Genomic DNA, 27,317 nt, shown 5'->3' on the forward strand with positions numbered 1-27,317 from the left:
TTACTGTAGTATGAAGCAGGGTGGGGATGAAAGCCGTTAGAGCGGGACAAGAGACAAGCGAGATATCGCTTCTTCCTGTCATGCGTAAGTGGGGTAACGCATCGCTGTTTTATCATATTAGATACATTTGAGTGTGTGGAAAGTTCCGTTATAATGCTACTCCATGCGTTCGCTCAGCGGCTACTATGAAACGCTGCGCACTGCAGTAAGTTAGATACAAATTAGGCATGGTAAAACATGGTACTCATGGTAAATCAAGAAAATGAGATTTAAACAATAAGACTAACCGTGTTGAGTTATATAACAATTATTCGTTTTCTTTCTATGTATCCAAACAGTTGCTCACCTGTCTAATAAAATACATAATATATTAAAACGTATTTGGTGATTCCATGGTTTCTACAAAATAAAACCGGAAATCAAGGGTATAATGTCATTGATAGGCAACACACAGACACCATCTGTGCCCTGGTTAACATTGCTTATTTCTCTGGATTTAAACATTCTTGGAAACAATTGGGATAATGTAAGTACACAAGTCAACAAAATATATAACATTGTCCAAGAATCGTACATATTGTGCCTTTAAATGTGTCTAATATGTTACTCACACTGTTGTCCGCCACCCCGTTAAAAACCTCTTTTTCTAAGGCTAGTTAACTTATGTTCACATTTCCCTCATTCGTGAGCGGAAGGCCACCTAGAGAAGCCATGAAGTAAATGTGAAAGCTTTCACATTTTTTTTAATTTATTTTATTGACAACCCTAGTTTTAAAAGAAAGAACACTACATATAATTTTGTTAGGAAAAAAAATGAATAAAAACCTTTTTTAGGTTTAGACATGTAAAAGTACCAAAGGTGCAATTCAATTTACTGTTGCTCTACGAAAGTCATTTCTAGGGATCTGCGTGTTCAGGAGAAAAAGGTCAAAAACTTAAAAAGGTCAAATTTCCCCACGCAAATTTTGCTTATATTCAAGTTAGTCACACAAATTCGCCTTGCTGGTCAGCATAAAGCTGCTTGGTTTGAAAGCGAAACCAGGGTAGGCCAACTCTTTGATGTTTAAACCTCAAATAAAAGTTTTTTTTTTCTTTTCATGTCTGGATTTTGACCTGTGAAATTTCACAGAGCAATGGCAAATGTGAATGCACTTTATAATGGGTGAAAATAAATAAAACAAAAGATATTGTGGTTATTATACACATCAGTTTTTCCTTATGGAAAATTGATTTATGTAAAAAGATGTTAGTTAGGCCCTATATAAATACTTTTGTTTCTGGCCAGCAGATCATCATATTTAAGGGGACCTACTACAGTATAATGTCTTTTAAGTTTCATTAAAAGCGAAATGTTTGCAGACATTCAAGACCAGTCCTGGCTGTTACAGCATTGCCATATTTGTCAGCCTTTACATCTTGAACACATGCAATGCACACACACAGTCATGCTTCAATGTGTTTAGACCTGAAAGAGAGGTCAAAGTTCAACACACCAAAGATATATGCCTTGAGTCAGGCTTATAGCTTGACCTCTGCCCTCTCATAGTCATTACTCTTTTTCATCACATGTTTTCTGTTAGCATTACGTCTCTCCATCCCTTTCAAGCATCCAGCATTTCATCAAACTTCCCTGCACTTTTGATACTGTGTTTTCTTGCCTGAATGCTTTATCTTAAGTAAATGAATCAGGACTGTCTTCCTAGGAATTCATTACCTTTTGAAATGCCCACGTCCAAGACACAGCACATTTACAATATGGAGCTGTACATTGTCAGATTTCACACAAAAAAATGCTTTCAGAATGTTCTATGCATAATTTCAACCCTACAAAGTTCATACCTATTTCTAAAATTGACCACAATGTCGGTGTAAGTTCTGACTTTCTTCAGCTCAATGTGGCCAAAGATTCACAATCGGGGGAGGACAACATGTTTACTTCAAAGGTTTGGATTTCAGCGTTGTAAGCAATATGTGTTTGCTTTCTCATGACATAAGGACAAGGTCAAACAATGCTTGCTACTCTTTCCAATATTATCGCATTCTTGTGAGGAGGCTTCAGGGAACATCCTCCACTGGGTTCCAGCCTGTTTACATAGCCATTATTTAGTGCTGCACTCATTACACCAGAAGATGAAGATCTCATGCTTTATTTGTCACAGTCTGCACTCCCACATTTGGCATGCTTGAGCGTGTTAATTACATTTTCTATTAATGTACATCACACCCATTGAGGCCAAAGCAGGATGTTTTTCCCCTTCTTTTTTGACAGGAGAAGTTCGATGTTATATGTAAATTGCTCACAGCAGGTGGAATGTCTTTGTGGATGAGTAAGGCCTAAAAAAACATATTTTACACTCATATATGACTGCAGGCGCAAGCTGCCAACATGCGGTCAGATTGAACATATACTGTATTGGATGTGAATACGTGAACAAAGCCAAGATGACTACATAACAGCAGTCCAATATAAACTTGATTACATGAGACATTACCAACACAGAAGACGACAGAGGCATACATAGGAAAATAGATTTGGCACAGTTTAGTTCATATTTTGACAATATTAATGGTTAAGAGACTGTGTGTCACATGTCTGTGTTTGTTTGATCTTTCAGTTGTGTTTTGACTGTCACATGTTCTTTTGTCTTAGTTTCCCGCCACTTGTCTGTTTCCTTGGTTACCCTCGTTAATTAAGTTCTGTTCAGCTGTGTTTAGTTAATTATCTCGGTTCTGTCTCCTATTTAAGTTCCTCTTGTTCGCTCAGTCTTTGTCCAACACTGTTATGTTACCATGAGATGTTGGAGTGCGTTTTCTTGCCTTTCTGTTTGTTCCTAAGCATTGTTTAAGTTTGTACTTTGATCGTCTGAGTCTTCAGCCTGTTCCTGTGCACACCAACCCGTTACACGGTGACCTTTGCAAGACTTTTTTTAATGCAACACAACATAACATCTGTGCAATGCCGCTAAAACAGAAAAAAAGTTTCAGCATCTCTGCAGCTCATGCAGTGTAACGGACTGCTCTAAGGCAGAAGGTAGAGTAGAGGATCCAAACGCAGCTTTGTTTTAGAATAATCCACAAACGGAGTCAAAAACAGGCAAGAGGTCATAACAGGTAATCAGTCCAGTCAGGCAAACAAAACAGGAGAGACAGGCAAAAGGGTAATCCACGGAACGGGCAAGTAATCCAAGACCAAGAGACATGAAACCAGGGAAAACGCTCATAAATGCAGTGTTACACAAAACAAGACTTAGCAATGAATGATAGACATGACCAGGCTAATATGCTGGGTGCTTCTCAATATCCCTCCTCGTTTCCTCGCTCCTCCGTCCTCCATCCTATGACCCGAAACCGACCGAGCTCAGCCATCTTGTAGGACATCTCAACCCTCTAATTGCACCGCGAGGAGGTGAGAAATGTGGGGGTGCTTCCTCAGGAGTCATGAGCAAGGATGCACGGGTGTATCCTTTGCGGAAGTGTTTTATCGACTAAACGTGACGCACGTATAAATTCTCCTCCCCCTTCACATCTTGCCACAGTTTATTCATTATTATTATGTTTATATGTAGCTACAAGACGCAAATGTATGTCAAATAACAACAACTGACAGTTGCAGAATTATATCAAAGCACAAGAAAATTAAAGAAACAAACTGTAATACTATACAACAAATAAAAAGCAGTTAATAACTGGTAATATAAAATAAAATATGGACAAATATGGTATTGTGTAGGGGTTGAAATTATTACAATATAAATAGTTATCTCCAATGTTCAAGAATCCCCACGTGCAAACTAAATCCAGCGGTGTAGAGTCCTTATTAATTGACAACGCTTTGAAGTGATGCTAAAGGGAGCGAGGATTTATCATTTCACTTCATTCAATTCCTCCGTCCTCACGTTTTTTCCTTGCATCCTTCCCTCGCATCCTAAAGGGGTGGAGCTAAGACACAAGGAAAGGAGGCGAGGAAAGGAAACGAGGATGCACAAATAAGAATTGTGAAGCACCCAGTGTGAGCTAACAAGGTAATGGGGTGCAGGTGGATGTAATCAATGAGTGCTGATGAGTCCGGGCAAAGGATTATGGGAGATGTAGTCCTTGATGGAGTGACAGTCCGGGGTGGAGTGCCCTCTGTGGTAACCACGGGCACTCACACTGGTGAATTGTGACATCCAGTATATATTATTTAACTTTATCACAATTGATTGTCTCACTGGTTTGATTAACACTGTGCAGTCCAGTGACTTCCCAGAAACGGTTAATTTATCTGAAACCGATAGCTGAATAATTGCATGCAAAGAAAGACTAAACATACCCAGATATTATACCAGTAATTAGAGTCTTTTGCTTTCATAACAATTGCCATTCACCCTGTATTAAGACACAAGGACATCAGTAATACAGAGGAATTTGTTATAAGATGAGGGGGAGAGTGAGTTAAGACATGCATGTCAGGAATGTCTGTGACTTTGCTTTGCTGATTTCAGGTTTTTGGACTTGGGTTAACACATTTATTAAAGAATGATTTTGAGAAATTCCATTCTGGACAATAAAATCTTGAGAACAATGAGATGTTCTTCTCAGTTAACCCATACAATCTATGATCGTATTACCTCTGAGACATTAACAGAACAAGACTTTAAATTAAAGTTTAACAGAGACCATACTGTGTCCAGCCATTATACATCGTTTGTGAGATGTTTGCTAGCCGCAAAAGATGAAAACACATTTTAATGCCTTTGGCCTTTTCAGGAATTTACTGATGGTTTATGGGAAATTTTAATTCTTCATGGCATGAGGGGTAAAGGTTCAGATCCCTGCTTAAAGTGGGAAAAGACTATGATGTAATGGATGAGGAATGCAATGGCAAGGTTAGGTGTGTAGCTTATTATAACAATAATGGTTTTGCTTTGTATAAAAACCTACAATTTTATAAAAGAGTAAAAATAAACAACATTTCAAGCACTTTTTTAGAATTAAAGACATTTAGTTCAGAAAGTACAAGCTTTTCTAGATCTCCATGGCACTGAGTTATGAGAATGTTACCACGTTGTGCTCTCGTAGAGTGTTTCTGGCCGTCATGAAACCATGGCACCACTGAACACATCAGTCACAGATCTGACGACACAAGCACCAGGGCTGTAATCAGTGTCTCAAAAACGCACACCAAGGAGACTTTCTGGTCTCGTTAGCCAACCGTCTATACAGACACCCTCTCTTTTGAGGCTACAGCATGTGTGTTGGCTTTGCCCCTTCAAAGTATTACTGGAAATGTTGCAGTGTGTGAGTGTGCACTTTATGGAGATGACTTATTTCCTGTGATTCAAACAATGCAGCACTGCAACCGCTAATGTCTCATGGAAATCATTTCAGGTCTCATTTGTTATCATTAGATAATGCTTTAACTAACATGAACTAACAATGAGCAATACATTTTTACAGCATGAATTAACCTTAGTTAATGTTATCAAAATATTCATCCATGTTAGTTCACAGTGCATATACAACTTTAGAACTTGAAAATATATTAGTAAATGTTGAGGTTGATTGACATGAACTACTGTAAATTAATAAATGCTGTAGAAGTATTGTTAAAAGTTCATGTTAACTAATGTAGTTAACTAATGTTAACAAATTAAACCTTATTGTAAAGTCTTAAAGGGGTGGTTCCGTGGTTTTTTTCTAGGCTTGGTTGTGTTTATGGGGCGCAGAATGACATGTCTTAATACTTCTTTTTTTTTTAAACGCCGTATTATTCTTATATTTTACCTTTATTCCACACCGCTGTCTCCACTGTCCTTTGAACGGCTCATTTGCTTCCTGCTTCTATGAAGCCCATCCCTCCGAAAAACGCAATGGTCTTAGATTGGTTAGATGGCCAAATGTAGTTTGTAGTTCTGCAACAGCTCTCTCTCTTTCGTAATGACTGCGGTGTGGCCTCGCCCACTTTGTTGCGTGTTCGCGGGGGCAGTGTTTATGTTAATAGCAAGGGTTTATGATGTCACTAACCCGGGAAGAAGCTTGTTGTAGTCCAAACCGGCCGTTTTTGTAGGCAATAAACTGCCATAACTTTAAAAGACAATATCTCTGTTTGCATTGTACTTTCAGCGCTATAACTTTGCAGATACTGTTTATGCTCAAGCAGCAACATTACACACTAACTAAAGTTTAAAAAGTGAAATCGCATGCAACCACCCCTTTAAGGAAATCGTTACCATGAATGTGTTTGCATGACGACCAATAACCTCAAACTGTTTTCTTAAATCTCCTCTGGAGACTGAGATTTTGATCTGATTCTGTCTTGGCATTTAAAGGACTTGGGGAAGGAAGGCAGTAACTTTTTGATGACTCAGCTATTTTGTGAAGGAGTCTTAACACAAGAGCCAGCTAGAATATATATATATATATATATATATATATATATATATATATATATATATATATATATATATATATATATATATATATATATATATATATATATATATATATATACACCGATCAAGCATAACATAACATCTAAGATTGTGTTGGTCCCCCTTTTGCTGCCAAAACAGCCCTGACCCGTCGAGGCATGGACTCCACTAGACCCCTGAAGGTGTGCTGTGGTATCTGGCACCAACATGTTAGCAGCAGATCTTTTAAGTCCTGTAAGTTGCGAGGTGGGGCCTCCATGGATCGGACGTGTTTGTTCAGCACATCCCACAGATGCTCGAATGGATTGAGATCAGGGGAATTTGGAGGCCAAGTCAACACCTCTCAAACTCGTTGTTGTGCTCCCCAAACCATTCCTGAACCATTTTTGCTTTGTAGCAGGGCGCATATTATCCTGCTGAAAGAGCCACAGCCACCAGGGAAATTTGTTTGCATGAAAGGGTGTACATGGTCTGCAACAATGCTTAGGTATGTGGTACGTGTCAAAGTAACATCCACATGGATGGCAGGACACGAGGTTTCCCAGCAGAACATTGCCCAAAGCATCACACTACCTCCGCCAGCTTGCTTTCTTCCCGTAGTGCATCCTGGTGCCATGTGTTCCCCAGGTAAGCGACGCACCCGGTTATCCACGTGATGTAAAAGAAAATGTGATTCATCAGACCAGGCCACCTTCTTCCATTGCTCCGTGGTGCAGTTCTGATGCTCACGTGCCCACTGTTTTCGGCAGTGGACAGGGGTCAGCATGGGCACCCTGAATGGTCTGCGGCTATGCAGCCCCATACGCAACAAACGGCGATGCACTGTGTATTCTGACACCTTCCTATCAGAACCAGCAATAACTTCTTGAGCAATTTGAGCTACAGTAGCTCGTCTGTTTGATCGGACCACACAGGCCAGCCTTCGCTCCTCATGTGCATCAATGAGTCTTTGCCGCCCATGACCCTGTCGCCAGTTCACTACTGTTCCTTCCTTGGACCACTTTTGATAGATACTGACCACTGCAGACCGGGAACACCCCACGAGAGCTGCAGTTTTGGAGATGCTCTGATCCAGTCGTCTAGCCATCACAATTTGGCCCTTGTCAAACTCACTCAAATCCTTACGCTTGTCCAGTTTTCCTGCTTTTAACACATCAACTTTGAGTACAAAATGTTCACTTGCTGCCTAATATATCCCACCTACTAACAAGTGTCATAATGAAGAGATAATCAGTTTTATTCACTTCAGCTGTCAGAGGTCATAATGTTAAACCTGGTCGCTGTATATATGTATATATATATATGTAAATATATATATATATATGTGTATATATGTGTATATATATATATATGGCGTTTAACTAGAGGAAATGCTTAAAAACAGTTGTATGTAACTGTGTATGTCTCCCTCTGCAGGACATTTAACAGTAGGGACTTTCCACATAAGAAGCTTTCGATATTCTTTACAAAGCTCACATAAAATTGTGTCCCATTATATGCAAGCCAACCTTGTGTCCTGCGAACATGTATTACATTTAAAACAATGCTAAAATTGTAATCAATGTTAATGCAATGTGTTTATGTAACCTATGAATTATGGCCAATATAGTTAACATTTCAAATCAAATAAAACCCACACAAAGAAATGAGTTCAAAGAGTTCAGTTAAGTTTTATTAAAAGCCAAGCAAACATTAAAATACTGAAACAGATGACCTTTTCCAACCCCTTTTTTGCTCCATTTTGTACAAATCACAGTTGTTCAAAAATATTACAAACGATTCATTAAAACGTTTTTTTTTTTTTTTTTTTTTGCAACAGCAGCAAAAACATTCTGATTTTGTATTTTAAAAGCCCTTAGTAGTGTGTATTGTGTATGTGCTTTTCTTGTTCAGAAAAAGGACAATAATTACAGAATCACAAACTCTTTAGGACAGGAACAATAATTAATCAAACTAAGAAGTTAAAAAGAAAACCACAAAGTGCAAAACAGCTTTAAATAGTCACAGATTTGAAAGAGGAAGAGAGGTCAAGGGAAGGGTCAGCCGAACACCTACCTCACCTCAAGAAGACAAAAAATGGCAAGGACCACTTAGACAGTTCACCTCACCACACAATTGGAAAGAGAGACAGCGTCTGCCAAAGGGAATGCAAGTGCTCCACTATAATTGACAGATGTTGTTCAGAGAAGTAATACGGCCCTTTTCTTTCATAGAGTTCAAGGTCGGTTTCATAGCACAGAAAGGAAGCTGGTTGGAGAGCCTCTCTGTTGAAACAGCAACTAACAAGGGCTCGAAGTGGTCTCTGCCCATGACCTGAGGTCAGATTATTACTTTTACAAGCATAAGATGTGGTTAACCGTTCCAGTTTAATAAAAATTTTGAGTTTTCAGTTGGAAGAGAGGAAGAGAGAGAGAGAGCGAGAGAGAGAGACTGCAAAAACTGCTGTCTGGCATTAGTATGTTAGAAAAAATACACCCAAACCAGTCATACCAAAGAGCATGTTGTGTAACATATCCCATTTATATGACCCTTAGCCTTGTACAATAAGAAGAAGAAACTTATGCTGACTGTAGAGGGCGCAAGTGTGCCTCTAACTTCGTTAATGTGCTTAATGTGTTTACGTTCACTCTCATCCAAACCAGTATGATGATCATCACTGCTGACAACAAGCACGATTTCCACTCATCTCAGCGCAACCAAAGAGGGATGAAAACAAACACCCAATATGTTAGGAGAAAAGCATAAAAATATTTCACATCACTCTAGGAACATATTGCTACATGCTGGCCACAGGCATGCAGAAGGATCAGAACGGTGGTCTGCTGGATGTCAGCTGAAGTGTGTGTGTTTGAGCACTACAATTACCTTGATCAAAACTAAAGGCAGTGACCTCTCTTCAGAAAGATGTTTTTTTTGTTTCTTCTCTTCAATTAAAGGCACAGTAACACGAGAATAGACCACAATTCTCAAGTGCTCTCATTTGTTCTTATGAACTAGTGGGTTCTTTGCCGTACTGCTTAAAAAAAAAAAACCCCGGCTTAACTACCGCACAACCATAATGTGTCAATAATGGACATGATAAACATTCAGTCTATCTGTGAGAGTTCAGGATGGACTTTTGCAATCAGGGCTAGTTTCTTTTTCAGCGGGACAAAAGTGCAGGATAATTCCTTAGTAATCAAAGCTACAGTTATTCATAATTACATACAAGTTAGCGCTCCCATGCACATCTTACCTGTAAACGTGCAACGATAAATACTGTACAATTTGTCACTCAAAACTATTGTTAAATTGAAAGAAAATTGACAAAGAACATTGTCTGGTATCAAATTTGAAGCTAAAGTGCATACTTAGCAAGCAGTTATACTGTTAGCAGGGATCTTTCATTTTTTAGCCACTGTAGAGGGCCTGAACCAATCTCTCACTTTAAGGGTTAGTTCACCTAAAAATCAACATTCTGTCATCATTTACTCACCCTCATGTCGTTCCAAACTTTTTTATTCTGTGGAACACAAAAGATAAAAAGATATTTTGTTTTGTCAGGACAACAAAGTCGAGTCGGATGCCATTGACTTTCACTATACAGACAAAACAGCTGAAACAGGAGGGTGAATAAATGACAGAATTTGCATTTGGGCTGAACATTCCCTTTAAAGGCAAATGCACCATTTTAATACTGTTTATGAAATCAACTAAACCTCCTAATTACTACAGAAAATTCAAAGTCAATGAAAGGCATATTTGATTAAAGCACAAGGTACAAAGACTTTGAGCAACCGACGTAAAAATCTTATAGTAAGTATAAGGGATTTCTTTTTTTTTACGTAAGAACAAAATACGTAGGGCCATAAGGAGCACCGTTTAAATGGAAGAAACCGTTCCATGCTACAAAATGTTTTAAAAAGCTATAGGTTAAGAAACAGTCAATGCCATGCACATCAAAGGCAGACCAAATCTAACAAAAAAAGTGCAAAAAAACTAAAAGTGCCAAAATCACCACGGCAACAATGCTTTCGATCCCAACAAGCATGCGGATGTTTGAAGTGTTCTCGAAACGCTCATCTGGGGTGATGCTTTTTAACTTTAAGGGGCAGACAGAAAAGCTGTGCGTACACAATTGATCTCAGAGCCAGTCTGAAAATACACAGTAAGGTCATACATTCATTGTTTGACTAATTATGAAGCTTTTAGGCATAGTGGAATCTCTAAACATTCATTTATTTGTCTGCCCCTATAAATACTGCACAAGTGGCGTTACTAGAGCATCTTAATGGGATGCACCTATAGTCGTTCTGACAGGTGAATGTCAAAATGATAGCGTAGAGATGGCAAGCGGCTGCTCTCTGTTTTCCCACTTCTTTTGTAATTTATTTATTATTTATGCGCAGATCAGCCTGTCAGAGCACATCGGCTCTGCATGTCTATTTTTGTAGCTGTTGATGATTTCTGCTCGTCTGGTGCGAAAAGCAGGGTGCAGCCTTGAGGGAGCAAAATCAGAAAGCCAGAAATAAAAAAAAAAAGGGTGGCATGGAAAACTTAAAATGTCTCTGATTTCTCATTCACTCCCAATTTTAAAAGGCACGAAACAGGCAAAACAAACATGCTTCACCGATAAATACTTGAATGTCGAAGGGAAAGTGTAACATGGTCATAGGCACTCATGTTTTCAGATGGAAGGCAGTCGAGACAGACTCTAGCAAACGGATGCCAATGACGCTTCACAGTGCATGCACATCCGAAAGAAGGAACCGAACTGTCCGTTTAACCACAAAAACCTTCTTCCATGAAGAAAAAGCTTGCAATTGAAAGCTTTTCGACCAAAAAAGGAAGATACACTTTTGATTTACAGCTTATGTTGGAACATTTTGTCATTAAGATTGTCAAAACAGGTACACTTGTGTAAAGGGGCGGTCACGCTACACTTTCCGTTCCGTTCACTTCCATTCATACTGATGCGAATGCTGGAGACCGGAAAATGCAAGGGCAAGCAAAGAAGTTTTGCATTTCACTGCTTCCCAAAATTGGTGTGTGAACAACAGAAGATTGATACATCACGGCGAAACATTAAATCTGGCGGTTCCTTGAAAGTGTAGTAGATTGTATATTTTTACATTTTGGATTTATTTTTATTTTGAATTTAAGCGTGTTACATATCACAACGAAAGAAATTGTGCGTGCTCAAAGTCTAGTATGACCGTCCCTTAAAGAGTTAGTGGCTGAAAGCTGTGACATATAACAGGCTAAAATCCTGAGCACTGATTTTATCTGCACGTGTAAAGTGCAAAGTGAAGCATCACACTGCAACGTATCAAACACTACAGGAAGTGGATCTATAGTTTCTCCCTCAGTTTGGCTAACTGCAGAGGTAGAGGAGCAGAGGAATAACCGAGGGGAGCGGCGAAAGAAACAAGAAACAGCGCAACCTACTTTTTGGTTCGCCAATAGCCAAAACTGATTTAGTGCTACAAAAATGAGTGTATTTCACAAGGATGTGAAGATCTGACCAAGGATTGACGGACAAATAGCTAATACTTTCTAAAAAAGGGTAAACTCAGAAGGCATGGGCGCCCCCCAGGGGTGGAGGTGAAAGGCAAGCAAGTTAAAGAGCTTGCTAGTGGTCATATCACAAAACTCAGTCGAAAAGAATGTCATATAACAGCGGTGACTGTTAATGCTCTCCTGGCAGTGGTAAAAATAGCCCTAATTTTTTTATTTTACTTGCTGTCAAGTTTTCATTTCAGAAGATTTTGGTAAGGCGTTTGTGTTTGAATGACTTGCCTGTCTGTCTTTGGTGCTGTCCTAGAGACTTTTTATGAGTGACAGACCTGAACTACACTTTCTATTGTACCACATGAACAAAGTTAGTGACAGGACAAGTAATCTGAAAAATAGTTCTTCAGTAGGCAACACAATTGGTATTCAGAGCCAATATGGGGCAATGGAAGATCCGAAATGGAGAATTTTTTACTAAGAATGTAGGCAGGGGCAGTTAACACCCCTTTATTTTAACAACAACAACAACAACAACAACAACAAAAAAGTATATATCCCTGCCGCCATTTTAGTTGCTAGTTGTATTCAAAGCTAAGCTATGTTTCAGCTTGTAGGCATTGGACATGACGGTTTTCCCAGAAATAGGTCTCACAGAGAAAAGCTTAACACAGCAGCACCATGCAGCATCCGTGTGCCGGGCGCCAGCGCTCAGACAGGGTGCTGGTGTGAGTGTGTGCGTGTGTGTGGTCTTGTATAATAATAACAGTCTTAGGAGGCGAAAGCAGGTCACTGCAATGATGGCATTCCCTATGTGATGCTGCGACAAGACCTGTTGCATTCGCACACTAGAACACGCAACATTGAGAGTGAGAAAGATTTAAGACTTTCTCCAAGCCTTCTTCCGTTTAACGACACACGCTCTGAGCTCTTATGGCTGGCAGCCCGCTAAGGCCCAGCATTGGGAGGGAAGGCAAAAGCTCAGAGGCAAAGAGGCCCCGGACTCGCTTCCAGCAGTCGGGACAGACGCACTGAAGCAAAAACAGGGCTCCCCAGGCTTGGCTACATGCCTCTGGACTGAAATGAGGGTGAGGGGTATTGGGGGTTTGAATGGATGGATGGAGGCAGACCCTCAGGAGATGTGGGGTGTTGAGGAGGATGGATGTCTCCAGAAGCACCAGCCCCGTTTGGTGTGCTGCTTGCGTAGAATCTCTTCCTCTCGCTCCCGCTCTTTTTGAGAACGGAGGTAGCGGTCTTCCTCCTTCAGGAACCAAACAGGGGGCCAGCGATACTTCTCAAAGTGTTTCTGGTTTTCTGGAAGAACAAATGAGAAGATAAAAATCATTTCCAGTATTTGTGTCTTGGTTTTTTCAGTAAAAATATCTAAAAAATCCTTACAACAAGATCCAATTACTTGAGAAACAAGATATTATGCTAGCTAGATACTCCGTGCTGTTTTGCAAATGGTGTAAAAAATTATGTTCTTGTTTTTTCTTATTAAGTTTATTTTTCTTATCCCAATGGAAAGTAGTTTTTTATTCATATATATCTTTATTATTACATAAAGATATGTACATTATTACATAATAAAGATATGTTAACTTGATTAAATAATGATACTGATTAAGAAAATATGTATAGTATAGTGCAGCGTACAGGACAAAAACGTATATATATATATATATATATATATATATATATATATATATATATATATATATATATATATATATATATATATATATATATATATATATATATATATATATATATATATATATATACACATATATATATATATATATATACATATATATATATATATATATATACACAATACCATGCAATATATATACATCATATTTTTTTATGTTTCTGAAAAGTTTCTTTTGCTCACCTCACCAAGACATTTATTTGATCAAAAATAATAAAAACAGCTATATTGTAAAATATTATTACAATTGAATATAACTTTTTTTTCTATTTTAACATACTTTAAAATGTAATTTACTCATGTGATAGCAAAGCTAAATTTTCAGCATTATTACTCCAGTCTTCAGTGTCACATGATCCTTTAGAAATCATTCTAATCTGCTGATTTGCTGCTCAATAAACATTTCTTATTATTATCTCCGTTGAAAATGGTTGTGCTGCTTAATATTTTTGTGGAAAGTTTGACCATTTTTTTAAAGGATGAACAGAATTTTTTGTCTTTACTGACATTTTTAATCAATTTAAGTGTCCTTGCTGAATTTATTTATACATAATATAAATCAAATAAATAAATAAAAACACTTCTTGCCCCTTACCAGGAGACATAGTCTTCATGTCTTTAGGGAACTTGCGACAAACGCTATTGTAGTTGGTGCAGATGTGATGCAGACACCAGGCAGAGAGCTGTTTGGCATTGTGGAACTACAGCAGACAGAAAAAAAGAGTTGGCAATTTGGCACAGTGTGATTTCTCTCAATGAGGGTCATTTGAAAAGCAAAGTGTGTTCATCCTATGAACTAGAATGGAGTAAGCTGCTATGAATGAATGGCAATTCTGTAATGTGCTCCAATGGTTATAATGCCACTTCATTACTCAGTGTCCTTTACATTCTATAAAAGGCTTCGTTTGTTCATCTTTATTAATGTTACCTGAGCCATCTCCAGATAGGCCAGCACATGTCCATCAATGTCCACCCCTTTAACGGACAACTGCAACAAATCCTCAATGGCATGTTGTTCTGTAGACCATGGCAAAACACCACATGTTAATATGTCAGCCATAAGGCTTAATGGTTAATAATTTGACAAAAAAAATACTTCATGACAAAGTCATCAACAGTGAAAAAATTCTCACCTTCACCGGTGTATTTTTAAACAATACTACATGCTATTGTTTAGTTGTAGATAATATTTATTTTATGAAAAATATTTTTTTCCTCTTCCCAGGCCCATTAACTACAGAATAATACAGTGTTTTTTCAAGATACGCTGTCTGCCTTCAGGTAAACATAGAGCCATTATCAAACCTACCTGTTAGAGCTACAAGACGGGGAAGACAGAGGCGGTTAGCTAGTATTATAAGGTCCATTGCCTCCAGTTCAGGTGATGGTGTCAATACACCACAGTAGAGAAACTCCAGAACGGCTCTCATACAGGCACAACTGGTGTTGGGGATAGACACCTGAAAACAGAAACAAAGAAGAAGAAAAAAGACTTGGGGGTTAGCAAAAAACAAGTGTTCACAGTTCAAAGTTATTAACAAAAGTTTGTGTAAACAGATTTCATAACCCATGCTGAGGGATGTTTATTCATAGCTCATCTCCAGGACATGGGTCGAGAAGCAGATTGATCCAGGGATGAAACAATCTGCTCCACACCTCTCCCCTATTGAGACCTGCATGGTCCTGGCCGCAGACCATTAGAGGAGGCCTTCTTGTTGATATGGCAGAACCCGGAGTGGCCAAGAAAGCGGTTAGAAAGGGATGTATTTGTCCAGGAAGGCTTGTGGAGGAAGGGGTCTGGGAGAGCGATAGAAGGGCGAGGGCAGCGGCCTCCACAAGGGGTCTTTCATCCTTCAGGAGATTAAAGCACTGTGTGAAACCGTTGACAGTCTCAGCTTAAAGCTATGGAAAAAACCCTGTGGGCTTGTCGCTACGGGAAACCTGGTCTCTGCATAAACAAGAGCCAACAACCCAGCCTACAGGATAGACTGTCATCATATACGTTAACTGTGAACACAGAATATGCTTTACTGAAGTAATACACAACATTCAGTCAGTCTCATTTCCTGTATACTGCTATGGCAAATTTGACACCATATGCATATTTACTGTCACCGTCCCCGCTGGCAGGACGCCTGGCGCTCTTTTTTTCGTATAATATATTTTAGTAATTATCATAAATTAGGTATAATTCTAAAGCTTACGAACTCAAAATTCATCCTGTGAAAACCGTTTTGAAATCAGACGTTGCATTACCATGGAAACGGTACTCTAAATTCTTCTAGCGGGCTCCTCCCCTAGCGGGCGGTGTCATGTTTCATATAACAAAATGTATTTTAACTACTTTATAATCAAAATCTTTTCTAATCTTGACAAAACACATATCGTCGGAAAGGTCCGAGTCTCAAGGTTCCATATTTGGGGACTGTTTTGTGATGGTAGTGATATTTGGACAGAAATTTACAGGAAAATGCATCAAACAACCAATGGAATGTGGATGACACCCGGTGGCTATTTTTGGTATAGCGCCTAAACAAAATCTCATGGGGACTTCAATTTTTTGAATATCAACTTCAAATTTGGAACACAACTTGGTCAGACATATGACATAAGTCTATATTCCAAAGCATTTTTGAATTACAGCCCTTTAAAAGTTTGGATAGTGCATTTTCATGACTATTCTCAAAAAGAGAGGTGACAGTTAAGGGGTTAAGTATACATATTCAAAACATCCACTTGGTGCACCAATTTAAATTTATGATGTTTCATAACCCCTGTAACTTACTGTATTATCCTGCTTTTAGTGTATAGACGTACATCATGTTAGTACAAGCACACACTACCTTTCAAAAGTTTGGGGTTAGCGAGATTTTTCTTCAAACTTTTATTCAGCAAAGACGCATTAAATTCTTTAAAACTAAAAAAATTTATTTAAAATAAATCCTGTTATTTTTAACTTTCTATTTATACAAGAATCCTGAAAAAGTATTACAGTTTTCACAAAAAATTTTTTTGATCATTAATAATAAAAATAATACATATTTATTGCGCAGCAAATCATCATATTAGAATGATTTGTGAAGGATCATGTGACACTGAAGACTGGAGTAATGATGATAAATTCAGCTTTACCATCACAGAAATAAATTACATTTTAAAATAGAAAATATTAAAATATATAGAAATATAATAGAATTAATAAAATTGAAAACAGTTCTTTTTAAAATTATAATTATATTTAAATAAATGAACTGTTTTTACTGTATTTCTGATCAAATTAAAAAGACTTCTTTCCAAAACACTTTTGAACAGTACTGCATTTCACAAATTACTCTCAATTGTGGGACCACTTAACTCATCCTTCATTTTAGCGCTCTGCCAATTTTAGCCATTGTACTATTATGGTAGATTTAGGAGCATACATGACACTGGTGAGATCTCTGGAGGCCACATTACATCATTTCCATGTCCAACGCCATTCATAACCAAAATCACATACACCAAAGCTAAAAGGCAGGAGAGTCTATGTTTTGACTCTGCATTGGCTGAAGGGTAGAGAGCAAACAAAGGCATGCTTATTCTTTCAGCTCCAAGGAACAGGCAAGGAATTAGGGGAGAGCTTTCAGCAGGGACACAAAGAGGAAAGTGCCAGGCCAATGAATCAATCCATGGCAACCTTCTCCTTATGCTGTCGTCATGCTCAGACTAAGTAGTTGTTCCTCTGTGAATTAGGACAGGATGGAGTGGATTTAATTGCCTCTGCTGTTACCCTTTTTGAGGACTGAACACTTATAGAGCGCAGATGCTTGTAGCAACCTGGAAACCACTAGCACCAGTGTCTTTATCTTGTGTAAGGTTTGTCCTCTAAAAATAGTACTCAATATGAGTAACATCTTCTTTATAATGCTTCAAATAGCACATACATCCAGTTCAGAAATGAATAGATGTGTCTACTTACCCTAAACTCCACTGAGTTGTGAATTAAACAACAAGTGCAAAACTCAAAATGCATCAAACCACAACAACTGTCACAACAAAATCTGTTCTGCTTCCGCCACATAGTAGTTGGTGGGTGCAAGCGACAGATTCTATAGGTCAGAGATGGTACATTGGGGTGTAACAAGGTGACGCTCAGCGGTACTTCAGAAGCCTAGGGGTGCCCTTCACCTGTCTGTCTCAAAGCCAATTAACAGAATGTCAGTGTGAATATGACCTCTCATTATGGCTAAAGGGCAGACTTAAAAGACGCAGAGGAGACACAGTAGGTAACTTCCTGATAAAAAAACCCCCCAAAGATAACAATGGTGCTAAGATTGAATGGAAATTGTGTGCGCCTCAATCCTCCAAGCATAGTCAAACTCTATAGATTTAGCGGACACAGTTGAAGGGAGGCACAGGGCACACTGCACAGTATATAAATACCATATCGGTTATCAGATTATAAGTTTTTTTTATTATATATATATATATAATCTTAATTTTAACTGACTTAATATGTAACTTGAATTAAATTGTGATATTATTATTAATAATCTGTGTTTAATTTGTTGTTCCTTGGAAGAGGAGGAATTGAGAAAAACAATAAAACTGCATAGAACTACCTTGAGAAGAAAAAGGGGTCAAGACCCAGGACAATGTGTGTTACGGAGGAAGTGGTCACCTATCAAGAGCAACCAGACTCCTTTTCATCAACTAAGAACTGCAGTGCAGCGAAACCACAGTCTCCGCCTTCATCATCTACATTTTCACTTCGTTTTTGTCTCGTGGGAAAAATGTGACACCTTCTCAGATTTGAGCTTCCGCTCTGCCTTGTGCTAATCACACTCAGAAGTATGATATTGCTGAAAGGAATTCTGACACCTGAGCGTCTCCCATATGTTCAGACACTTCCTGCCTTAAAAAATAAACAGAGAACAGTCTTCTGGAACCGTTTCTGAACAGTTCCTGAGACTTGCATTGAATTTCATGTGATGTAAACGTACATAAAAAGACCTATAAATAACACTCAAATGCAGAAGCAGTGCAGACTTTGTATGTATTTTTAAAGTTGTTTTCTTATGTTCTGCCTAAACTCAGAAACCTTGAGAAATATTTCTAAACACACACTAGAGTAAAGCTTGCATGTGGTAGATCAATCAAGGACAACTCTTGACTCTGTGCGTCACAAACTGATGCAACAATAATGTGCAGCTATACACAAGAAACATTTGAGCAAAGACTCTACTTTAAAAAAAGATCCACTTACGGGTGAATGATCAGACTTTACTCAACTGAATGATACTTTCAAAATATTTGCCCCCTTGAGGTCTTGCAAGGTCTTTAAATCTGGTTATACAACACCTTCAGTACTGGCTGCTGTACAGACAGTGACAGGGCTCGCTATATTCAAAACCTCATTCTAAAAATAGTACAGTGTTCACTACAGCCAGTCGCTACACTGTGTAGTGTGTAGAGCTAGTGTGCCAGACCAGAGGAGATGAGGACCAAGTCATTTGGCTTGCTCTTTGCCTCACATCATTATGTATGGCACAGGCTTCATTTTTTTTAACATTGAGCATTTACAAAGCCCAGTGAACATTTCTGAAGCAATTGTTGCTTAAAGCTAAGAATTAGGCACCAGAGGGACACTTTTAAGTGAAATGCCGGTATACAAAGAATTAAAATAAAAATTGAAATAACACTGAAAAAAATGTCTGTATGTCCATTAGTTAGAACAGTAACTAACTTTGAGGCAGTGTCAACCAAAATAGACATCAAATACATTAAAGGGTTACTTCAGTGATTTAGCATTAAGCTTTGTATTTAAACTGGGTCATTTATGTAGATTATGTTTATTTGGTGCCTTCTAGACTGTGAAAAGACAGAAAATGTATTTTTGTCTCATGGGGATGAAAGACAACAACTCCCAGAATGCACTTGCTTCGCTGCCCACCGCGGCTCCACCCCAACGTCGGTTTCATTTTTATAGTAATACAATAATTTCGTTCAGCTAGAGAATAAACACTACAATTAAAAACTGAATGTGTCTTTTCAATAACGTGTGAGTAAGCCGAACGAAAGTCACGAGACAAATGCAGCAGGAGCAGGAGTCAGATTTCATTCATCACGAGAGAACAGAGCTGAGGTAAGCGCGGCAGTCATATACAGCACGTCCAGTCTGGTGCGTTCTTAGATCGCATATGGAAGCTAAACTTTCATAGGAATTCATTGAAAAGTTGAAACACTCACTTTCTCAGCACGGCTCCGTTATGAATGCCAGAGGCTGAGCCGTGCGCATTTACCTTGGACCTCAGAAAACACAGTGGACCAACACCAGCAGATGACATGGCACCCCAAACCATCACTGACTGAAAAAAAAAGAAAACTCTCTCATCATTCACTCACCCTCTTGCCATACCAGATGTCCCATATAATGCAAGTGAATGGAACCCTCAAAGTTGGCAATTCAAAAGCCACACAAAACGAACACGACGGTAATCTATACAACTCCAGTTGATGAATCAATGTCTTCTGAATCGAAACCTTTTTAAACTATAAACTATCGCTTTCAGACCAACATATCATACATGCTTGATGTAAGCGCAGGGGCACCGCTAAGGGGGAGGGAAAGTTAGGACAATTCTAAGGGCCCACGCACTTTTGGGGCCCCCAGAGATCGGTTTTATTAGTAATATAATAGAAATTATAAATGTATAATCTACCAAAAAGTAACAAATAAAACAAAACTACGGCTTATTTCTGCATTTCCGGCAATTGCTAGCAGCACCCCTGTGGAAGCATGTTGTGAAACTCTTTGCTTACACATCACTTAGTATTTTTCTCAAACAAACCTATCGTTTTGCTAAAGAAGACATTGATCCATCAACTAGGGTTGTATGGATTACTGTTCGTTTTGCATGTTTCTGAAGTGTCAAGGAATCTATCCATTTGCATTACATGGACTCGCATAGATGGAATATTTTTCTAAAAATCGGTTTGTGTTCATCTGAAGAAAGATATATACAGTACATCTGGGACGGCATGAGGATGAGAAAATTATGAGAGAATCTTCATTTTTGGGTTAAGTATCCCTTTAAAATCAAACTATTATACCCCGTCCTTAAAATACAACGCAAAGAGCATGTCAAGCTTGTCAAAGCAGAACCAAGTTTACGTGCCTCTGGCCACCTTGTTTTGCTCTCTATGTGACATACTCTCAGCCAATGCTGTCAGAATAGAAAAGCAGCCAGCATCCTATTTCCCACATCAGTTTGTACTTGTGCTGTAAATCTAGCTCTCTGTAATGCTTGTAATGTTATACAGGGTGATCCTGTTCACCGGCAGGCCTGGACAATTATAACCCAGCTAGTTGTCTCTCTACCTCGGGTGTTGGTCAGCACGGTCCTGAGTTCCTGCCCTCAGAGAGCTTGTCTTTCTAGAACTTGAGCTGACAGCCGGTAGCCCAAGGAAATCAGAGAGCGTGCCTGGGATAGACCTGGATAGAGTGTGCAGGTGAGATCTGCCTCAGAAAGGAATACAGCGAAACCTTACCTTTGACACCCGGCTTAATAGTTTTGAATAAAAAAATGCATGAGCTAAATTTATGCCAAGTAGAAACTGTGATATGTCAGAATAATTCCATAGAAAACAAGTGAAACTTTATCAAAAACTGTGTGGAATGGTTATCATGTGGTAATTTAACATGAAATGAATTTAAATATAGCTGAAAAATAGTCCTTAGAGTCCAATTAACTATGAAACGTCTAAACACAGACTAAAACTTCCTTTACACATGATGGTGTTGAGGAAGTGACTTGGTCTGCAATACAGGAAGTGCCCAGTCTAACAGACTTCCTGTTACTGCAAACTATGCAATGCACTGAAACACAAACAAAGATATGAGCGTGTTTTGTTATGAGACTTAGCATAATCTAAACACACAGAGGCTGATGGATCATATCTCGTCTGCTGCATCTATCTACTGAGACATATATATATATATATATATATATACACACACACAATATATATATATATATATACTATATATATTTTGTGGCCACAAATTAAGACTTCGTTAAAACAAGGGAACAATATATTACGTGTCCCTCGTGTCCGAAGGGCACAAATTAGTAAATAGTGTGCATGATTTACTTAAAACGAGGGAACGTATTAGTAAAACATGCTGGTTTATTATAAGTTGTGGGAATTAATTATTAATTTGTGGCCATGATATACATTTTTATCCCGCATGTCATGTTTAGGGCTCTGTACATATCACATGGCAATGAAATAAGAAAGATACAGATGGTATCTTGATCTACCTTGTCTAGGGAAATGTCTTTACTCTCTAGGCCTTATATTCACTACTGTTCAATATTATGATTTTATTTTTAAATTAAACTTTTATTCAGCAAGGACACAGTAAATTTGGCAAAAGTGACATTTAATATGTTACAAAGGATTTCTGTTATAAATGCTGTTTTTTTTTACTCCTGAAAAAGAAATCACATTTCCACAAAAATATAAAGCAGCATAATTTTTCCTTTTTTTAAGAAATGTTTCTTGAGCACCAAATCAGCATATTCAAATATTTTCTGACACTGCAGCCTGGAGAAATGTCTTTGCCATCAGAGGAATAAATTATATTTTTAAATATATTAAAATAGAAAGTAATTATTTTAAATGGCAATAATATTTCAGAATATTACTGTTTTACAGTTTTTTTTTTATGTGTTTTTTTGAATGCAGCCTTGGTGAGAAAAAGAGACTTCTTTCAAAAACATAAAAAATTGTATAGGCACTGTATATGGTCTGAAAAGTTATAACAACATAATTGTCACAGTTGTGTTCAGTTTAGTGTTGTTTTCATGTACTTTCGGTTTGTTATCATTTGTCACGTGTCCTAAGTAACCATCATTATTAGTTCATATGTGTCAGCTGTGTACTATTAATTATCCTGGTTTGTGTTTTCTACTTAAGTTCCTCCTGTTCACTCTGGCTGCATCCAAAACCTGGAAAATGCTGCCTTCAGGGGACACATTTCAAGGTAGGAAGGCATCAAGGCACGTCCGAATCTATTGTTAGCTTCACTTCATGTCTCCTGAGAGATTTGGTCAAGTATGAAGGCAGCATATATGTATCCTTTGCTGCCTTTCATATCCCACAATCCTGTGCATTCCACTCTGTGACAGTTGAGCAACAAAAAAAAGATGCCGTCCAAATGTTGCGTTTGTTGGTCAGTTTCTGTGTAAATGTTTTCCACTTCTGATGTCATTTCTATCGAGTAATGTAGTAATTAAATATTTGTTTAATTCTCACCAAAGCTCTCTCTATTTTGCATCATTAAACTGTTAGGCTGCCTCAGAAGTCCGTCCGAAATCAGTTTTGGCCTTCATGCACAAATGCTACCTGCAGAGTCATTGTCTGATAAGTCAGCGAGGCAACAAGTCAGCTGTCTAGGTTTTTTGGACGCAGCCTGTCTTTGTCCAATCTCTGTTATTTATAGCGTGTGTTGCGCCTGCCTGTTTGCCTGTCTGCTTGGAGAAGGAATATTATTATTAAAACCTGTTGTTGAACTTTATTCATAGTCTTCGTCTGTCTGCCTGCAACCACCCGTGACAATAATATAGGTAATTTAATTCTTTATCAAAAGGAAACTCATATAGCCATATCATTTTTTTAAAAAGTACAACTATTACAACTGATAATTCAACAAACCTATAATAATTTGACTCTAGCATGATGTCAAAACTAGACCAACTCCTAAATTTGGTTTACAACCTCAATCACTGCAAATAAATCTTTCTAGACTCCTTCTAGTTTCCCTCTCTTGGATACAGGAGCACAGACAGAAAGCAGCTATATCTCAGCATGTGTTCCCGCTGGCACAGGATCTCCTTAAACCTCTCAGCATCAGTCTGCCTGGAGCACTTTCCTCAGAGGCCTGTTTAGTCCTGCGGGGCTGTTAATTCATCCATATGGATGAGATGGTATCCTGTCGCAGCTGCATCAATGTGGGTCAGGCTGTCATAGAGGTGGCCTAGTTTTAACTACCTGTGCCACTTTTTTAGTGGGATCTGTCAGAGCTCCAGGGTAGGAAGGATCAAGGTGACTGAGTCTAATCATTACTTTGTGGTTCCGTAGATACATTTAAGTGAAACTTTTTAAAAATGAGAAATAGTTATAGCCAATTTTAAACCCATATGACATAGACTACTGATGTCAAAAGTACCGGTATTAACACCACCGTGCCTACACCGGATATGACAGTGACTGTTGAAAATGTGTTCTTCATGTCAGAAGTTGCATGAGCATTTAGAGTATGTCAGAAATAAAACAAGACATCAATTTGTTGTGTTGTGTTGCATCTGGTGTAGACAGCATCACTGATTATAATGGTTTATACTTTATTTTAAGGTGACATAGTTACATTGTACTTACTTACTTACTTACTTAGTAAGAGTAATATTAATGAACTACAGGTACTTACTATAGAGTTACGGTTAGGGTTTGGTTTAGGGTTAGTTACTTGTTATTATGCATAATTTACTGTTATTACAATAGTAAGTACATAAGTATAACTGTCACCTTAAAATAAAGTGTTACCAAAATGGATTCTATTTGATTTTGTCGCATCACGCCGGCTCACGTCTGGAATATGAAATCACTAAAATCTCTGCTCACCTCCTCAATGTAGCTCTCCATGAAGGATCCACGAAACATGGCTGCCATCCAATCACAGCTTGAGATGAGCAGTGGCTTGTGGGCTGGCAGATATCCATCGTCTAATCGAAACACCACATCTAAAACCGGGAGGAAAAGAGCACACATCTCGGCGTGTGTCACAGAGTCGAGGCTACAGAGGGGGAGACAGGTGGACGGACGAACACAAAGAGACAGACGAGAAGACAGATAGACACACAGACCGATAATAAATAGACAGATTGACAAGGCTAAGTATAAGAAGACAGAAAAAGTGAAGGGAGGGACAGACTGGGACCATATAGGGTGCAAATTTATTTTCGCAGCAAATCCTTTAGAGACTGCCCACTGTGGCTCACTAATTATGTTAAACAGCAGATGATGTTGGACAGGTTGCTTAGCATTATGCTGCAGGTGTCAGGATGGCATGATGGGGAAAACTGCACCTAATTAAATTCAATGCTGATTTTGAGGGGGGAAGCAAATAAATCTCTAATGATTCGGTTTCTAGACTTCACCATACCCTTAGGGAATGTTCAAGCAGTCTTCAGGCCACAATTGAGATGAAAAACATTCTGGTTTTCAAACATAAGAGAAGCACCTTCATGGTTGGGTAATGAGATTATGACAATTGCAGATGATGCAATGAAATAAACAGGTGGAAGTGGAGGGTACAGGAGTGTTGAGGTTAATTATTAAAAGGTTAAACATGACAAACATGCAACACACAAGACATGACAATAACGGAGATAAAGCAACACAGAACACCACAAAGCAGAAATGCAAACATGTTTACAATATGCAAATATTCATTGCCAGCAATAAAGGGATATTTTAAAAGCACTCCACTGGGTATTTCCTCAAAAATAAACACAGAGACTGAATGAAGGAAAGACGAATTGTGCAAATTGACTGCTCTAGACTAGAGTATGATGAACTATTCTATTCCAATTCCACAGGATTCTTGAATTGAAAATAGAACTCATGAGACTCAAGTCAATGGTGTCACTACGAAAACCTTTTGAATGTGACACACTGACAGGTGAAGGAGATTAGCAAGCCAATAACACCAGCAGTTCCTAAAGATTAGGACAGTTACTTAATCAAAAGAATCAATTAGAACTGTTCATTCATTCTTTTTTTACCCCAAAAGACTTGATTCAGTTTCTCAGAGTAGATAGATAGATAGATAGATAGATAGATAGATGATAGATAGATAGATAGATAGATAGATAGATAGATAGATAGATAGATAGATAGATAGATAGATAGATAGATAGATAGATAGATAGATAGATAGATAGATAGATAGATAGATAGATAGATAGATAGATAGATAGATAGATAGATAGATAGATAGATAGATAGATAGATAGATAGATAGATAGATAGATAGATAGATAGATAGATAGATAGATAGATAGATAGATAGATAGATAGATAGATAGATAGATAGATAGATAGATAGATAGATAGATAGATAGATAGATAGATAGGAGTGTCGTGCAGTGGTGTTCTGAAATGAGGAGGCAAAGTCCTTAAGGCCCCGATATACTCACGGCCAAGTTCTTTTTCGTTCTTTGCTTAGGGGTAAAAAGAAGTTCGAAATACGTGAGCAGCGGTATACTGTTAGCGAACATAAAACACCACCCACAAGGCTGAGAGCACTCCAGTAAAGTCACGTCATGTTTATTTATATAGCACTTTATGCAATAGATTGCTTAAAAGACCTCGACGGACTCAACAGAAGAAATGAACCAGAGAAGAGTTCCACTGATTTGGCTTCAATTTGTTCAAAATGACTTCATATTGAACTATATCTGGGCCTTTACAGTTAATTATATATATATATATATATATATACACATACATATACATACACATACAGTGAGGCAAAAAAGTATTTAGTCAGCCACCAATTGTGCAAGTTCTCCCACTTAAAAAGATGAGAGAGGCCTGTAATTTTCATCATAGGTACACTTCAAATATGAGAGACAGAACGAGAAAAAAAATCCAGAAAATCACATTGTCTGATTTTTAAAGAATTTATTTGCAAATTATGGTGGAAAATAAGTATTTGGTCTAAAAAGCAAGATTTCTGGTTCTCACAGACCTGTAACTTCTTCTTTAAGAGGCTCCTCTGTCCTCCACTCGGTACCTGTATTAATGGCACCTGTTTGAACTCGTTATCAGTATAAAAGACAGCTGTCCACAACCTCAAACAGTCAGACTCCAAACCCCACTATGGCCAAGACCAAAGAGCTGTCAAAGGACACCAGAAACTAAATTGTAGACCTGCACCAGGCTGGGAAGGCTGAATCTGCAATAGGTAAGCAGCTTGGTGTGAAGAAATCAACTGTGGGAGCAATTATTAGAAAATGGAAGACATACAAGACCACTGATAATCTCCCTCGATCTGGGGCTCCACGCAAGATCTCACCCCGTGGGGTCAAAATGATCACAAGAACGGGGAGCAAAAATCCCAGAACCACACGGGGGGACCTAGTGAATGACCTGCAGAGAGCTGGGACCAAAGTAACAAAGGCTACCCTCAGTAACTACGCCGCCAGGGACTCAAATCCTGCAGTGCCAGACGTGTCCCCCTGCTTAAGCCAGTACATGTCCGGGCCGTCTGAAGTTTGCTAGAGAGCATTTGGATGATACAGAAGAGGATTGGGAGAATGTCATATGGTCAGATGAAACCAAAATATAACTTTTTGGGAAAAACTCAACTTGTCGTGTTTGGAGGAGAAAGAATGCTGAGTTGCATCCAAAGAACACCGCACTGTGAAGCATGGGGGTGGAAACATCATACTTTGGGGCTGTTTTTCTGCAAAGGGACCAGGACGACTGATCCGTGTAAAGGAAAGAATTAGTGGGGCCATGTATCGTGAGATTTTGAGTGAAAACCTCCTTCCATCAGCAAGGGCATTGAAGATGAAACATGGCTGGGTCTTTCAGCATGACAATGATCCCAAACACACCGCCCAGGCAACGAAGGAGTGGCTTCGTAAGAA

The 27,317-nt window shown here is 38.5% G+C and overlaps 1 protein-coding gene across 8 annotated transcripts in view; it reads right to left on the bottom strand.

The window, feature by feature from the left end:
- Positions 1-8,225: 8,225 nt before the first annotated feature.
- Positions 8,226-27,317, bottom strand: part of rhobtb4 (Rho related BTB domain containing 4) — a 64,023-nt gene continuing 44,931 nt past the window's right edge. For 6 of the 8 annotated variants that reach the window (XM_079815075.1, XM_079815077.1, XM_079815078.1 and 3 more), the window contains 5 exons: positions 24,283-24,401; positions 14,927-15,077; positions 14,546-14,634; positions 14,213-14,318; positions 8,226-13,217 (listed from right to left, as the gene is read on the bottom strand). In XM_079815075.1, the coding sequence (XP_079671201.1) occupies positions 13,036-13,217; positions 14,213-14,318; positions 14,546-14,634; positions 14,927-15,077; positions 24,283-24,401 (647 nt within the window). In that variant the 3' untranslated portion in view covers positions 8,226-13,035. The remainder of the gene's footprint in view (positions 13,218-14,212; positions 14,319-14,545; positions 14,635-14,926; positions 15,078-24,282; positions 24,402-27,317) is intronic. The other 2 variants (XM_079815079.1, XM_079815073.1) reach the window with 1 other exon arrangement.

Source organism: Gobio gobio (genome assembly GCF_949357685.1).
Source record: "Gobio gobio genome assembly, chromosome: 4".
Lineage (NCBI taxonomy): Eukaryota > Metazoa > Chordata > Actinopteri > Cypriniformes > Gobionidae > Gobio > Gobio gobio.